The sequence below is a fragment of the Tupaia chinensis genome, unplaced genomic scaffold (genome assembly GCF_000334495.1).
Source record: "Tupaia chinensis unplaced genomic scaffold, TupChi_1.0 Scaffold143584_1, whole genome shotgun sequence".
In the NCBI taxonomy this organism is placed as follows: Eukaryota; Metazoa; Chordata; class Mammalia; order Scandentia; family Tupaiidae; genus Tupaia; species Tupaia belangeri.
The window spans coordinates 7038304-7055640 of NW_006203430.1; the positions used below are offsets into that span (position 1 = coordinate 7038304).

At 39.8% G+C, this 17337-nt stretch overlaps 1 protein-coding gene and 1 pseudogene across 4 annotated transcripts in view; both read right to left on the reverse strand.

The window, feature by feature from the left end:
- SPIRE1 (spire type actin nucleation factor 1) overlaps positions 1 to 17337 on the reverse strand; it is a 182592-nt gene that overhangs the window by 83046 nt on the left and 82209 nt on the right. For all 4 annotated transcript variants that reach the window (XM_006164052.2, XM_006164050.2, XM_006164051.2 and 1 more), the window contains exon 3: positions 14162 to 14287. In XM_006164052.2, coding sequence (XP_006164114.1) covers positions 14162 to 14287 — 126 coding nt within the window. The remainder of the gene's footprint in view (positions 1 to 14161; positions 14288 to 17337) is intronic.
- Positions 16448 to 16806, reverse strand: LOC102481525 (heat shock factor-binding protein 1 pseudogene; annotated as a pseudogene).

Genomic DNA, 17337 nt, shown 5'->3' on the forward strand with positions numbered 1-17337 from the left:
AGGGGAGCGCGCAGCCAAAAAAAAAAAAAAAAAAAAAAAAAAAAAAAAAAAAAAAAAAAAAGAAAAAGAAAGAAAAAGAAAAGAAAAACAAAAAACAAAAAGAAACTACAGACCAATATCATTGATGAATCTATATTCATGCAAAAATTCTCAACAAGATACTCGCAAATTGTATCCAACAACATATAACAAAGATTATTCATCACGACCAGGTAAGCTTTATCCCAGGGATGCAAGGGTGGTTCAACATATGCAATACCATAAATGTAATACACCACATTAACAGAAAGAAAGATAAAAACCATATGATCATTTCAATTGATGCGGAGAAAGCATTTGATAAAATACAACATCCTTTTATGATTAAGACCCTCAGTAAGATTGGTATGAAAGGGTAATTTCTCAACACAATAAAAGCTATCTATGAAAAACCTACAGCTAACATTTTATACTGAATGGGGAAAAGCTAAAAGCTTTTCCGCTAAAAACAGGTACTAGGGAAGGCTACCCACTTTCTCCACTGCTCTTGAATATAGTACTGAAAGTCTTAGCTAATGTCTATGTATTGACTGACATGCATGGCATTCCCTTTTGAAAAAGCAATGTAATACATTGTAAAGTTATATGCAATTCAATGTAATGTAAACAAGATTATGATGATAATAAAAAAAGAAGAGAACTAGTGATTTAGTGATTTCAGGGAAAAAAGAGAAATGATTCTGTGTGTGTGTGTGTGTGTGTGTGTGTGTGTGTGTGTATCTCTCTTGGTTAAATTAAAACAAACGAGTGAATAAATTAAATAACTAAGTCTTAAAAAAATTGGTAATTCAAACATATAAGGTCAAGAAGTTAATATAAACAGGTATAGGTGGCATGGTGGTTAAGGTGCTGGATTCCCACATGGCCAACCATGGTTCAATTTCCAGACCTAGTGGTTTGAAAATCACACTGGGTACATGTTCATGAGTGCCCAAAATCCCAGGAGGAGAAGGGAGTTGAGAGGATTGATTGTGGCATGGCCATTCCCCCAGAGGGGTGATTTCTTGTTTTCCCTCTCTCTGTCTCTCTCTGGTGAGTAAACATGCTCTACGGAAAAAAAAAAAAAAAAACACTAAAAAAAAACAAAACAAACAAACAAAAAGTTAATATAAACAATGAAATCATCTTTGTTATGGATTTGTTTTTTAAAAATCAGTACTTAGGGCGTCAGACAGTGGTGTAGTGGTAAAACATGATATTCTGTGGGGCTCAGCCATTTTGGCAAGGATTCCGGATTTGTGTCTGAAGACCTCTTCAGGTATATTAGGCACACATATGCTCTGGATCCAAGGCTGGCTGGAGCTAAAGGTGGATTATGCAGCATTAAGACCCGAGTAGGGGTGCTATCTCTCTGTTTCTCTCTCTTTCTCTTGCTCATGAAAAAAAATAAACTTTTAAAAATCAATATTTAGGGGCCAGCAGGTGGCATGGTGGTTGAGACGCTGGATTCCCATATGGCCAACCATGGTTCAAGTCCTGAACCTAGTGGTTTGCTTTCTCTTTCTTTCTCTCTGTCTGTCTCTGGTCAAAATCAAAGAATAATGATAATATTTTTTTTAAGTTAATATCTAATTTAACACTGTTGTCATTTCATTTTTGTTTAAGGAAATTATAGCCAAGAAGTTCATATCAAGCACTGATGGGAATTAAAGTAAAAGAAAATAAATGTTAAGTGATTCTACTACTGAAATCTACAGTAGTGTCTCATTACTCACTAGCCCGGCTTCTCAGGAAGCTGAGGCAGGAGAATTGCAAGCTGGTGGCCAGCAAGGGCAACACAGCAAGAACCTATCTGAAAGGGCCAGGTGTGGCAGCATGCACCTGTAGTCCCAGCTACTTGGGTGGCTGAAGCAGAGGGATAACAACATTGCGAGACTTTCTTTTTAAATTAAGAAAGAAAAAAAAAAAAAAAAAGACTATTATGTCTGTCAAGTCTCCCCAGTTCATTCACTATTACTCCTACACTGTTATATTGAAATTTATAGACATTTCCCTCACATCCTGACCTCCTATCTCAAGATTAACTCTGTTGTTATTTTTTTCAGTTTTAGCTATGGGGCATATGTGCTCACAGGGGGTTCGGAAAGTCACCCCCGAGTACAGATGGTCACTAAGCAATCCCTTTATCAGTTTCCTCTTGGGATTTTGAGCATATATGCACATATGTCTAGTGTGATTCTCAAGCCCCTGGGTCTGAGACTCAAACCATGTGGAATTCGGCACCTTAACCTTCATGCCACATGCTGGCCCTGTTCATTACTAGTTCTAAAAACTAAAAAGTAAGGTTAATCCTAATTCCTTTCATTGACAGCTAATTTTATAATTTGTTAAATTATGCTTCAGTTCTTCTGTCTATACATGGAGAGGGGAGGCAGAGCTAATGCTACCTAATTAACATGATTATCATGAGGATTAAAGTGCTAATGTAAGCAAAGAACAAGATACAGGAAGGCTGTAAGGAAAGTGATGCAGGTGGTCTGGGTTGGGAGGTGCTGCAGAGGGCTTTAGGTAATTTTTTTTGCCCAAGTACATCAATTGTCTTAGAATAAAAATTTTCAAAAAATTAATTTAAAAAATCAAGCAGTATTCAATCTTAATGCCCTACTCTATCCCTCAGACTCTCCTTCTCGACAGCAAAATGAATGTGAGGATGACACGCATCCAGAAGACCAGGTGTGAATTAACAGGGCCCAATACTTGGTGTTGCCCCCAGCCCCTAAAGATGTGGCTATCAGCAATTTAATGCTAACCTCATTCTGTTTCCTCTTGAATGGAAACATGTTAAAAGCTTAGGAGACACTAAGACCAAAAAATATTATTCCTTAGGTTAAAAAAAAAAATCCCACTGATGGAGGCCTTTGCAATACCTAAGGGCTGACAATATAAATGTGGGTGTCATTCTTAAGAAGCTCACAGTGAGGAGACATATATAAACAGGAAGTACAATACAGAGTCAAGTGACTGAAAGAACCTGAGCAGAGTGCTCTATTAATATAGAGAATAAGGACATTAACTTCAGTAAAAACATGTCAGGGACCAGCCCGTGGCACAGTGGTCAAGGCAGTGGGATTCCACATGGCCAACGGTGCAGTACGAGTTGTAGACAAGACCACACTGGGCATGTCTGTATGTGCCTAAAATCATGAAAGGAGAAATGGAGACAGGATTGTGACGTAACCATCCCCCATGGGAGGAGGGTGCTTTCTCACTTTCCTTCTCTGCATTTCTCTTTGGTAAGCACATGTGCCCTCTGGCAAAAAGAAATTTTTTTAAAAAGACAATAGTGGACATTTGAGTTAGATCTTAGGGGTAAGTAGGCATTCTAAGTGAGAGATGAGGAAAAGAGACACTTCAGGTAGGTCCTGAGGCCATTGCTGAAGGATGTGCAGGCAGAATAACCAAATGTGACCGCGAGTGGTGAATGAAGGGACCCAGGAGGTCAGAATGGGGCCAGATGGAGAACAGCTGCCTGGCATGCTCCAGGGTTTAACCTTTCCACTACAAGTATAGAAGAACTGACATGGGAATAATGCTGGAGAACAAGACTACAGGGATAGGGAAATAACGTTAGGAGCGTTTGTCATGGCCAGGCGACATGCCAAACTACTACACAAGGTAAGGCCGGTGCAGTGAGGAGTCAAGGGAGGCTCTGCATTCTGGAGATAGTCCCAGAGCCTCGGGACTGAGATAAAAGGCACAGGGTCAACACCGACCAAATACTAACAGAGTCCCTGTCACACTGGGATAGAACAATAAATGTAAGAGAAAGGCTTCTGCCCCCAGTTAGTGGCAGATGCCAATGAGTAAGAAGAGAGACCAATCAAACAACTGCAGACAGTGATGGCTGCCAGAAAGGCTCCACGGTGAGGCACTGATGCACTCGTTCCTCAAGAGAAGCGGTATCCCACAGAGCAACCACAGTTCAAATCTCCAGCCTGGTCAGCCTGAAGCATGCCAGAAATCCACACAAGTACCCATGATCTGAAGGGCTGAAGAACTGAAGGGAGTAGATCAGGAGCTGACCAGGCTCTGTGGAGGTGCTCCTGTCTCTCCACCCCAACATGTATGCATACATACACTCTATCATGAATAAAGAAAAAGAAGTACCAAGGTAATGTAGTTTCTAAAAACAGCTACGGGGGCAGACAGGTAGAGTGGTGCTTAAGGGTGCTGGACTCCCATATGTCCAACCGCAGTTCTGGTCCCAGACCTGGAGGTTCATTTTCTAACCTTCTCCCCACCCCTCTCTCTCACATTCTCACTTATTCTGTCCCTCTCTGGTGAAATGAAAATAAATAAATAAATAAATGATGGTTAAGGGCTCTGAACTACCGCATGGCTGAATGTGGTTAGAGTCCCAGACCTAACAGCTTGCTTTCTCATTTTCTGTCTCTCTCTCTGTCTCTCTCTGACTCTTCATGCCTGTCTGGTCAAATTAAAATAAATAAAGTTAAATAATCCTTTAAAAAATAACCAAATAAATAAAGTTAAATAAAGCAATTCAAAAAAAAAAGCTATAAGGAGCCAGCCTGTAGCATGGAGGTTAGGGAGACTGGATTCCACATAGCCAGCCCCGTGGCTGGAGTCCTAGACCCGGCATCTTGGAAAACCATGCTGGGTGACTGTGTGTGTCCAAATCCCCAAATGACAGAGAAGTGGAGGAAAAGGAACTGTAGGGTAACCAGGTCCCATGGGGGGGGGGTATTTTTTACTTTCTATCTCTCTGTCTCTCTCCTGTGAGCACATGCACCTCTGGCAAATTAAAAAACAAAAACAGGGGCCAAAAAGTAGTGTGGTGGTTCAAGTGCTGGATACTCCCACATGGCCAAACACAGTTTGAGTCCTGGACCTGGTGGCTTGCTTTCTCACTTCCCCGACTCCCTCTGTCTCTCTCTTTGGTCAAATTAAAATAAATGAATAAAGTGAATAAACAGTTCTTAAAAAAGAAAAGAACAGGCTGTGTGTGTACTAAATATATAGAGGTGTCTGGGGTGGCCTCAGATGTCCTTTCACTGAGGCTTTGAAGGATGTAAATAGAAAATCATAATTGAAAGAGTAAGTGAAGACAGACTTTATAAAGGGAATTTAAGATGTCAACAAGAAACTAAGCAAGTGCAAGTGCAGTCACACTTGAGAAGAGATCAAAGATTACAATCAGGCCATCAGAAACAATGATCCACACTTGCACAGCCAGCCACTGAAGAAAGCTAAGATGGCCTAACTATATTACATGTCTTTCAAAGACCAAAACGTTTAGAATATTCTACTTTAGTTCGGGTGTTATTTACGTGTATGATGCAAGAAAGCGCAAGGGGAAAGAGCATTTGCATCCCTTTGAGCACATAATCTCCTAGAAAATAGAGATTATGACATTTAAAAATCCACTTTACATGCCTTAAATAATGCTTGCTGCAATAAGATGAATGCGTAAAGTTTCATAAGGCTCTAATATTTTCACTGTTTATTCATTCGTGTCTAATATTAGAAATTTCTTCTTTACCAGGTTTCTTCACTACATTATTTCTCTGTGAAATAAAGAATTTAAGTCTTAGTCTATATTGACATCAATACCGAAGTGATGTCAGTATTGAGTGTTGCAGTTAGCTCAACAATTTACAAAGGTTAAATCTGTTTTTTGAAAAGGTATACAGCATCTTGAAATTTGATTAATATATCTACAACATTAAATTGATTTCCTGTACGAATCCATGGCACATTTAAAATATAAAATATAAAATAAAATAAAATAGGAATCAGCAATTAGCATAATGGCTATGTTGCTGAACTCCCATGTAGCCGATGGCAGTTCAAGTCCCAGATCCGGTGGCTTTAACTCACGCCACGCGTGTGTGCATGCGTGCCCAAGATCCCAAGAAGAGAAGGGAGGAGAAGGGATTGCGGCGTGGTCATCCCCTTGGGAGGTGATTTCTCACTTTCTTTTTTTTTTTGGAGAGGTTTTCGCTATAGGGCACGTGCGCTCACCAAGACAGACAGAGAGAGACAGAGAGACAGAAAGCAAGAAATCACCCCCCAGGGGGGATGGCCATGCCACAATCTCTTCTCCTCCATTCCCCTCTCGGGATCTCGGGCACACACGCACACGCGCCCGGTGTGAGTTTTAAGCTACCAGGTCCAGGACGCGAACTGCGGTTGACTACATGGGAGTCCAGAGACATAGCCATTATGCTAACCGCTGGTCCCTCGCTTTCTATCTCTCTTGTCTCTTTCTGTCTTTCTGGTGAGCGCATGAGCCCTATAGCAAAATTTCTCCAAAAAATTATAAATAAAATATTATGTAATAATTTCATATCAAACTGTACCTGGCATGCACTCAAATTTTATCTGTATATATTTTGCCTTTATAGCCTTACAAAAGAAAGGGAAAACTTACTGAATGAATAGAACAAAGATTTAGTCACGTGCACTGGTTATATTTTCTACACAGAATTTTGGGAATAAAAGGAAACTTAAAATTTCTAACTATCCCCTTCCTCATTTTTTCTTTCTTTCCTAATGGTTCTCTTTATTCACGACAAAGTACCCTCCACAGGGTCTGGTCATGCTATGATCCCCTTCCTCTAGTCCTACTGGATCCTAGGCACTCACATTTGTGCTAGGTATGTTTCAGGCTAAAGAGGCTGGGCATCTGAATTGCAGTCACCATGTGGAATCCAGTTTTTTCTCTCTCTCTCTCTCTCTTTTTTTTTTTTTTAGAATTAATTTAACCTTGTTTATGTATTTATGTATTTATTTTTTGAAGTTTGACTATTGAGAGACAGAGTGAGAGAGAGAGGGAGGAATAGTGAGAAAGTAAGCCACCAGGTCCTGGACTTGAACCTAGGTCAGCCATGTTGGAATCCAGTGCCCTTAACCACCATGCCACCTGGTGGTCCTAGAATCCAGCTTCTCTTGAGCAATGTATTGCACTGTGCCACCGAGCTGGTCCTCCTCCATCATTTTTAGAGATGAGAAAACAGAAGTCTAGCAAAGGTTGTTTGACTTAAGAGGTCACATAAATAATGAGTGGTAGAACACAGGGTTTTCTTAAAAAAAAAAAAAAGATTACTGTTAATATAAATAGTGTACTTCTGATACATCGAGTTCTTTTCTACTGTAAGAAATTTTTGTTAACATCTCTACTGTAAAACAATGTACAGTCATGTGCCCCTAAATGTCAGGGATAAATTCTGAGAAATGCTTCATTATGTGGACAAACCTAGATGACATATGTCTATGCTACATGGTACAGCTTATTTTAATTTTATGGACTACCATTGTATGCGCAGTCCATTGTTGACTGAAGTGTTGTTGTGGGGCTCAGTACTGCATTACTGGAGGATCCAGGGCAGTGGGTGAGGGGTGGGAAGAGGGCAAGCACACTGCATGCCCTCATTAGGGAGTAATTATGGTAAGAGCATGCCAGGTACATACCAAAATATAATCAGCTGACTTCCTAGTCTTAACATTATTTTATCTGTCTGACATTTCCATGAAATTCTGTCTCTTCCCATTTATCGCTTCCTCTTACTTCCTACTCATACTTAACCATGTAAGCTCCCTTCCTCCCCTAGCCCATTTGTGTACATACCTGGGACCCGCCCACACATGCACACACACATCACCTACCTCATGAACCCTCCTTCTCCTCCAAGTCCAAATTTTATTCTCTCTCACTTACACATTCTTCTTTCGAAACCTGCACAAAAGCCTGTATCTGTTTCCACCTACATTTTCCTTCAGGAATTCTCTTTGGTTTCATTTTGATACTGTGTGTTATATGTGACATTAGATTTGAGTAGCTTTCCAAACTGAAGGGTGGGCTATGAATAGATACGCTGGCATCAGCAGTGCTAAGAACTTACTTCTACGTGAACCTCTAATCTCTCTATGCCTCCGTTCATTAATTTACAAACTCAGAGTGTCAATGATTGGTATGAGGATTAAAAGGAGTAAGCAAGTCTTCCTGTCTCTGCTGCTGCCATGGCGCTTATGACAAAGGGGGGCAAAGAAGCAGGTTCTGAAGTTTACCCTTGACCGCACCCACCCTGTAGAAGATGGAATCATGAATGCTGCCAATTTTAAGCAGTTTCTCCAGGAGAGAATCAAAGTGAATGGAAAAGCTGGGAATCTCAGTGGAGGGGTTGTAATCATTGAAAGGAGCAAGAGCAAGATCACTGTAACTTCTGAGGGGCCCTTTTCCAAACAGTATTTGAAATATCTCACCAAAAAATATTTGAAGAATAATAATCTATGTGGAGGCTGTTTCTGGCTCCCGCTCTCACAGCCACTGCAGTACACTGAGCTCCACAGAGACAGCGCCAGGGCAAGTGAGAGCCAGACGGGCACTGGGCGACCCTGTGTCTCGCGGAGGAAAGATAACTAAACACCGGCAGAGGAGACCCTAAGAAGCCCAGAGGCAAAATGTCATCATATGCATTCTTCGTGCAAACTTGCCGGGAGGAGCACAAGAAGAAGCACCCAGATGCTTCAGTCAACTTCTCAGAGTTTTCTAAGAAGTGCTCAGAGAGCTGGAAGACCATGTCTGCTAAAGAGAAAGGAAAGTTTGAAGATATGAAAAAAGTGGACAAGGCCCGTTATGAAAGAGAAATGAAAACCTACATCCCTCCTAAAGGGGAAACAAAAAAGAAGTTCAAGGATCCCAATGCACCCAAGAGGCTTCCTTCGGCCTTTTTCTTGTTCTGTTCTGAATATTGCCCCCAAATCAAAGGAGAACATCCTGACCTATCCATTGATGATGTTGCAAAGAAACTGGGAGAGATGTGGAATAACACTGCTGCAGATGATAAACAGCCTTGTGAAAAGAAGGCTGCGAAGCTGAAGGAAAAATACGAAAAGGATATTGCTGCATACCGAGCTAAAAGAAAGGCTGATGCAGCAAAAAAGGGAGTTGTCAAGGCCGGAAAGAGCAAGGAAAAGGAGGAGGAGGAAGATGAGGAAGATGAAGATAAGGAAGAAGAGGAAGAAGATGATGATGATGAAGAATAAGTTGGTTCTTGTGCAATTGTTTTTTCCCTTGTCTATAAAGCATTTAACCCCCCTGTACACAACTCACTCCTTTTAAAGAAAAAAATTGAAATGTAAGGCTGTGTAAGATTTGTTTTTAAACTGTACAGTGTCACTCTAATTGCAGCTGTTTTGTTGACATTCTGAATGCTTCTAAGTAAATACAATATTTTTTATTAGAAAAAAAATGATCTACATGATTGGTTGTGTGTAGTTGCTAACAGCAACAGAGTTATAAATTCCATTACTTCTAGATTGACCAAGATGAAGAAAAGGAAGAGGAGGACTAAAACTTATTTATATGGAATGTTTTGTATGAGTTCTTGAATAAAACTTGTAAACTAAGAAAAAAAAAAAGTAAGCAAGAGAGATCACTATAGGAACTAAATAGATGATGTAATACAGGAAAGTAGAGGGGTTAAAGTTTTAGGAACTGATCATTTCACTTAATAATAACAAAACCAAGGACTAGTAATCAAAAAGTTACCTGGACAGCAATGAACTAAAGGATACTGCCATTAGTATAATTTCTTTTTTCCAATAAAAGAATCTTACATTTGTGACTGCCCACCTCCTACAGCACTCACCAGTGGGTTCTGGACTATAAAGTGTCACTGGCGGCGGGGCAGGTGGCTCTTCTTTCATACAACCTGCCACACTACATGGATTGCTTAGGCAGTCCCCCAGCTACACTTCCACACAAGGATATCCGATTGCTTATGAGACATGGTAGTATGTACTTTCAAGGATATCAAATTGCATTTGAGACATATCAACATCAAGACTAACCGAATCTTCTCTATCATTCAGAGGATAACCTACAAGGTTCTCATTCGTTGTTAAGAAGAAAATCATCACATAATGAATACAAACAAATGTGCTTTTAAAATAAGTAGATGAGGAACTACCAGGCACTGTGCTTTCATAAAGCAGCCATTACATTTCATTTCAGTACATTTCCTTATATTACATTTCAGTAAGTGTAGTTACTACTTTATAGAACTACCACACTTAAAAAGAGAGTGCAGATTCTATATTTAAATAAATTGTCAATGCAGCATATAATGAATGTAATATAAAGTACTTTTGGACCCTCAAATCAGCAACATTATTACTGTAAGTGTTCAGATTTTACCCCAATCATAGACACACACTCACATACATAAACACAGATATAAGATAGTTTGAAAACCACTGATAAATTAATTTCTTATCTTACTGAATCACTGAATATTATTTTGAAGACCCTGACTGGTACACTCTGAGTCTTAGGTATAAAGATTGTCTGATTCTTAGCATATATACAATATTTTGTGATCTTTAGGGAAAAAATGAAATTAACACACAGTATTAGTAGTGTGAATTTGGTACTTGAAAAAAGATTAAAACTACTAATACGTATACGTGAAATAACGTGTATGAATATTTTTGTTAATGCTATTTTTGATTTTTAAGTTTACTTACTTCTGAGTAGAGAGATCCAGAATACACCCCTAACAGGGTCTTTCTTTAAAAAAAAAATAGAATTATTTAACTTAATGTATTATTATTATTTTTAAATTTGACCAGAGAGAGAAAGAGAGAGGGAAACTGAGAAAGCCTGCAGCCAAGTCCAGGACTTGAACTACAGTCAGTCATGTGAGAGTGCAGATGTGCTGTGAGCATAGCCTGCCAGAGAAGGTAGGATGCTGAAGTCCCTCCAACTCCCTGCAGATAATGAGAGCCCTCTAAGCCAACGCCTGTGTGGGACTGCCCACCAAGAAGAGCCTTGTAAGTGCCTGCAGTTGGCCTGGAGGGTCACATACAGCACACGGAAGCCAGACTCATCAGGATATTTTGTGATCTCCAAATTTATTCATCACTGGGGTGATGAACGTGGTGGAGAGGATTTCCGTGATGAAGGTAACAGCTGGGTGGCTAGTGTCATGACCAAGGTGAGACAGATGGACCTGAACTCCTGGAAAAGTGACTGGATCTAGTCCACATAAAAAAGAAAGTAAATCCAGGGAAGCTGATAAATTGGAAGAAAATGAGGAAGGCATGGGAATGGAAAATGAGTACAGGTTACGAGAGGAGTTAGAGTTAGGAAGCGGGAAATGAGAACCCATGATTTCCCAGTTGAAATGACTGCACATTATTACAAGGTCGAAGGTAAGTTCAGATAAAAAGTGTCCTGAAGTAGGGGGAAGCCAGGGATACACAACTGTCATCTCTCCATCTGTGAAATCACTAGCTGATGGCAGATGATAGTGACATGAGTTTAAGAATGACAGAAGTAGACGACATAAGCATCAAAAGAAAAATGGTGTTTGTACACTATGAAGACTGTGCTGGGAGGGCAGTAGAAGAGTGAGAGAATATCTCCAACCCCACTACAGTCCAGAGAACGGAAGATATTGGGGAAAGAGCAGCTTCCCACAAGAGAAAGAAATTTTCCTGGGGAAGGAGAGTTCTGAAAAGAGCCTGGGAGCTCTAGAGAATTCATTTATAAAACTAAGTGTAGTTTCTAGAGAGAAGACTGGGAAAAGTTGAGCAGGAGATCAACAGAGACAAATGGAGTAGAAAGAAATGAAAAAAGAAAAGGGAACCAGCAGCTGGCATAGTGGCTATATTGCTGGACTCCCTTGTAGTCAACTGAGGTTCAAGTCCTGGACCCAGTGGCTTAAACTCACGCCGGACACGCGTGTGTGTGCGTGCCCAAGATCCCGAGAGGAGAATAGAGGAGAAGGAACTGCAGCATGGCCATCCCCCCTAGGGGGTGATTTCTCGCTTTCTGTCTCTCTGTGTCTTTCTGGCAAGTGCATGCACCCTATAGCAAAACGTACAAGCAACCTCCAAAAAAAAAAAAAAAAAAAAAAAAAAAAAAGGACAAAACTAGTGCCTATGAAGACCTGTACTGGGGGGTGGTAACAGGCGAGAGACGAGGCTGAGGCCAACTGCTGTTAGTCCCGGCAGTCTCTGCAGGCCAAACCCCAATTTTATTCCACCTGTGAGTTTCCTATTTAAATACATTTTGATAATCTTTAAACTTCTCTTTGAGAATGCATTTGTACATCCAGCAAAGTTTTAATTGACAAAAAAAAAAAATTAAAGCTCACTGGAGTAGAGTGGCGAAAATACTTAGTAATATTGTTCTTTAAACTCAGAAATGATTTCTAAGAATGTCTGTGTTGGAAGAACTTTAAGAGCTCATTTAACTTACAAACCCCACAGGACTGTACTTAAACCTTAAAAATAATGCTCAGGGGCAGGCAATGGCAGTCTTAATAAGCTGAGGAAGGAAATCACAGCCTTAGAAAGTGATCTCTACTATAATTTGATAAACCTTAGTTGAGGATGTGCTTTTGGATGTTCACTATAAAGCCTTTAATCAGATCCCACTTCCTCTGGTTCTGTCCCACAGTAACAGCTAGTCATACATACACACATACACACACACACACACACACACACACAAATATGTAATTACTCTTCAAACAGCATATAATGTACCTTTGACAACCACCTGTTGACAACTCTCCTCTTGGATTCAATTTTACATAATTAAAAAACATAACAAACAAACAAAAAACAGGCATAATTTCTTTTTATCAGTCTGTTATAAAATGACAGACTATAACCAGTAACCTGGCTCGAGCATAAGAAGAATGCTTAGAGCTTTTTATCCGTATATAAACAACAGATTTATTTAAAGGTGATTTATTGAGGACAATCTGGCCAAGACATCTGTCACCTACTTATGACTAGGGCTAATTAAGTCTTACTTGGCATCTAAATTAGTTTCTCCTTCCTCACTTACACATCCCACATGTCGTTATCCCTGGACTGTGGGTCATGCTAAGTTTTAGCCTCATGCTTCAGATAAACTCTACATATTAGTTATACAAGAAGTGGTATCCATTACCATGATAATGGATGTGCTCACACTGTGTATCAGAAGCTGGGTTGTTTTATATAAGATCTCATGAAATCTTTACAATCGTTTGTGTAATATACAATATGGTGACTCATCTTTTTTTTTTTTTTTGGAGAGGTTTTTGCTTTAGGGTGTGTGCACTTGCCAGAAAGACAGAGAAAGTGAGAAATCACCCTCCAGGGTGGATGGCCACGCCGCAATCCCTCTTCCTCCATTCTCCTCTCAGGATCTTGGGCATGCACCCACCTGTGCCCGGCATGAGTTTAAGCCACCGGGTCCGAGACTCAAACTGTGGTGGACCTACATGGGAGTCCAGTGACACAGTCATTACGCCAACAGTTGGTCCTATGACTCACCTTTTAAATGAATTAGATTGCTTGAATTTTACACATAACATAAAATTCATAGATGAAAATAAGTAATAATTAAATAAAATAGTTAAAATACAAATTTGGATTATCTATTAATTCCATTATCCTCCATTAAATCTCTCTTTTTTTTTTTTTTTTGAGAGGTTTTTGCTTTTAGGGCGTGTGCGCTCGCCAGACAGACAGAGAGACAGAGAGACAGAAAGCGAGAAATCAACCCCCAGGGGGGATGGCCACGCCGCAATCCCTTCTCCTCCATTCTCCTCTCGGGATCTTGGGCACGCACGCACACGCGCCCGGCCTGAGTTTTAAGCCACTGGGTCCAGGACGCGAACCGCGGTCGACTACATGGGAGTCCAGAGACATAGCCATTACGCTAACTGCTGGTTCCCCCTCCATTAAATCTCTAAGCAAATCCACTTCGCAATAGTGAAATGATCATTCAGGACTGTCACTTCTTTCTGAGTCCTGATCCTTTCCTGAAAGAGGTGCTAACATGTTTTAAACAGTACAGCAGAAAAGGGTGGCAGACAGAGGCTGACATACAAGTCACGTGGAAAATGGATGAACTAGTTCAGTCATATTTCCTTCCTGTTTAAAGCTGCATGAAAATCTTTATTGTATAAAATAATTCACACAATTGTTATTTTAAAAGAACAGATCTGATTTTGTCTAAGTTGCTTCTTTCCTAAATTATTTTTATCACTCATCAAAAGGATAGTAAAAAATATTTTTAAATAATAGGATGGACAATGCTGAACAATCAAGTTTATCTTTTACAACATAAATAAATAATCAAAGCAGTAGTACTTACTTCCTTTGCACTCTTAATTTTGGTCAGAAATGTGTGGAGTTCCATTGTTTCTGCAAATAATGCACGACATACTGCCTGATAATGATTTGGTGCCTCTGATTCAGTTGGGAGATGAGCAGCACACAACTATAGAAGAGGAAAATAAAATGATGATGTTTAGCTATTATTTAGGGGTTTGGGTACCTTAAAAACAGACACACCCAAAATATCTGTATTTCCAAACCAGACAGCAAGGCAATTCCCATCATCCAAGGCTTAATGTATCACAAGACCATCAGTTAAGTCTGCACAATGGGGAGAGGGGCCTACCACCTGGAAGACACTCAAAAGTACAGATGAGCTTCCCAGAACTAGTTAGCTTCTATTCAAACATGATAGAACATTATGTTGGTCCAACTGCAGTAGTACAGGTGATAGGATGCTGCTCTGCGATGCTGGAGCCATATCAGAAATGGTGGTTTGGCTCCCAGGCTGACCTAAAAACACACTGGATGCACCTATATATGTCCATAATTGCGGCTGGCTGGAAGGTTAGGCAGGAAGAGGGTTGTGATCATGTCATGAGACTTTGTCAAGAGTGCCTATTTCCTTCTCTCTCTCTCTCTCTCTCATGAAATAAATCAAATAAAGAGAAGAGAAGAAAGGAATAATAGGACATATGTTAAAGTTTTGGTTGGGTGCAGGGAACTACCATTTATTGAATACAGATGATAACTCAGGTATTTTAACAGTTATCATTTATTTAGAATTTATCACGTGGAGCACTAATATTTGACATACCATACATAGTGTAACACCATTTAGTGTCCCTAGGTATTGCATGAGATTAAAGATTTCCCAAACAGATAACAAAACCCATGGACACTTGAATCCCTTATATCAAGTGGCATGGTATTTGCACGCATACTTGAGTTGTCATTTTTAAAAAAATCCACTCAGTCTATATCTTGGAGGCTTAACTTGCTTATTCAAGGTTATTATGTTTCCTAATTTGCCAGAGGGCATGTGTGCTCACCACAGAAAGACAGAGAGAAAGTGCACCTCCCCTTCCTCCATTCATGAAAGATGGTCATGATGCAATCCCTTTGCCTCCATTCTGTTTTTGGGATTTTGGCAAACATGCACATGTGCCCAGTGTTTTTCAAGCCGCCAGATCTTGGACTTGAACTGTGCAGCTGACCATGTGGAATTCAACCACCTTCTCTATTACACCACCAGGTTATTATTGAGAGATAATTACTCTGTAATTCTGTTTACAATTTTCTAGTTGCTTTGTGTTGACTTGGTTCCTTTCCTCCTCTCTTACTGTTTTGTTTATCTTTGCAGTTTAGCAGTCTTCTCTAGTGTTAAGGTTTGATTCCTTTCTCTTTCACATTTGTGCATCCACCCTATCAGTGAGTTCTGTATTATTACATGTTTTTGATATGGTAGTTACCATCCTTATACTCCCAGATGCACAATTTCTCCAAGTATTTCTTGTAAAGCTGGTCTAGTGGCAATAAATTCCCTCTGTTTTGCTTGTCTAGGGAAGACTTCACTTCATTACTAATGGAGAGCATTGCTGGGTATAGTATTCTTGGCTGAGAGTTTTTTCTTCTTTCAGCACTTTGATGCATCATTCCATTTTCTTCTGTCCTACAGTTTCTGCTGAGAAATCCTGTTAGTCTAACAGAAGTTCTCTCATATCTGACTTGACATTTTGTTGATGTTTTTAGAATTCTCTATCTTTGGCTTTTGACAGTTTGACTATAATGTGCTTCAGTGAGGAGTATTTTTTGAGTTGACTCCACTTGAGGACCTTTAAGTTTCCTGAATTTGGAAACCAATTTAAACTCCAGACTTCTGTTATCTCATGAAATAAGTTTTCTAACCCTTTTCTTGTCTCTTCTCCTTCTGATACTCCCATAATGTGAATATTTGTTCACTTATTGGTATCTCAAAGTTGCTTAAACTTTCTTCATTCTATTTTACTCTTTTTCTCTTTCCTTTTTTGGTCCAGCTGGGTTATTTCAAAAAACCTGTCTTCATGTTCAGAAATTCTTTCTTCTGTTTACAAAGTCTGTTGTCATCACTCATTATTTATTTATTACAGGAACTACCAAAGTTTTAGTGTTTAATAATTAATAGCACAACTAAGACCCGAAGTGCGAAGATAACATATTCAAGACACTGGGGGGGGTGTCATTCTTTAAACTCACTATATAGTATGTGGTTAAGAACACACATTTTATCATATAAAACCTGTCTACACATAGTAGTTAGTTCAAAAAGCCAGCTGGTCTCCTCTTGGTGTTGCAGATTTCGGTGTTAGTTATTAGCAACCTTCAATTCTTCTGTGTGGCAGGTATCTTGTTTTCACCTTCCAGTTTCTCCCCCCCAGCCTGTGTCATGAGGTCGGCGATGTTTTTCTCCAGATCATCAATGTGACTACTCATATCATAATTCTTCCAATGATCTGGTTGGACATGGTCTGAAATTTATCTTGTATCTGTTGCAAGAGAGTCTGCACCACAGAGGTCAGGTTCTCCATGGTTTTGGGGTCAGTCTCAACCATCTCCCTGGTGCCCAGCTTGGTAGTGGTTGCTCAGTCAGTCACCAACAGTTCCATTCATCATGCAGATCCCCCCCTCCGGCCCCCCCGCCGTTGCTTCTCCACTCATTTATATTTTTTTCTTAACTTTATTTAATTGAACTCAACCCTAAGATTCATGTTTCTTTTTTATGGTATCTTTTTGTTGAGTTTCTCATGCAGATTGTATGTTTTCCTGGCTGTGCTGAATTATCTATGTGTACTATCATGTTTCTTGCTGAGTTTCTTTGGGATCATTATGAAGTCTTTTTCAGGCATTCCAAAGGTTTTCTTTTCTTTGGTGTCTGTTGCTGGAGAATAATTATTACCTTCTATATTAATTATGTTTGATACATCATGTTACATTGATTTTTCTTGTGTCTTGCATGTCTATGTTGATATTTGCACATCTGGTGGAATAGCTGTTTTTACCAATTTTACAGGATGTTTTTTGTGGTGAAAGACTTTCTCCTATAGATGTCCTAGAATGTCAGTTGGGGTAGGTGCATTGCCTTTGGTTCTAGGTATTCATGGTAGTCTCTGTGTAATTTCTTCAGCTGTAACCAACCTTGGTAATACCAGTGTAGCCTAAGCTACAGGCATTTAT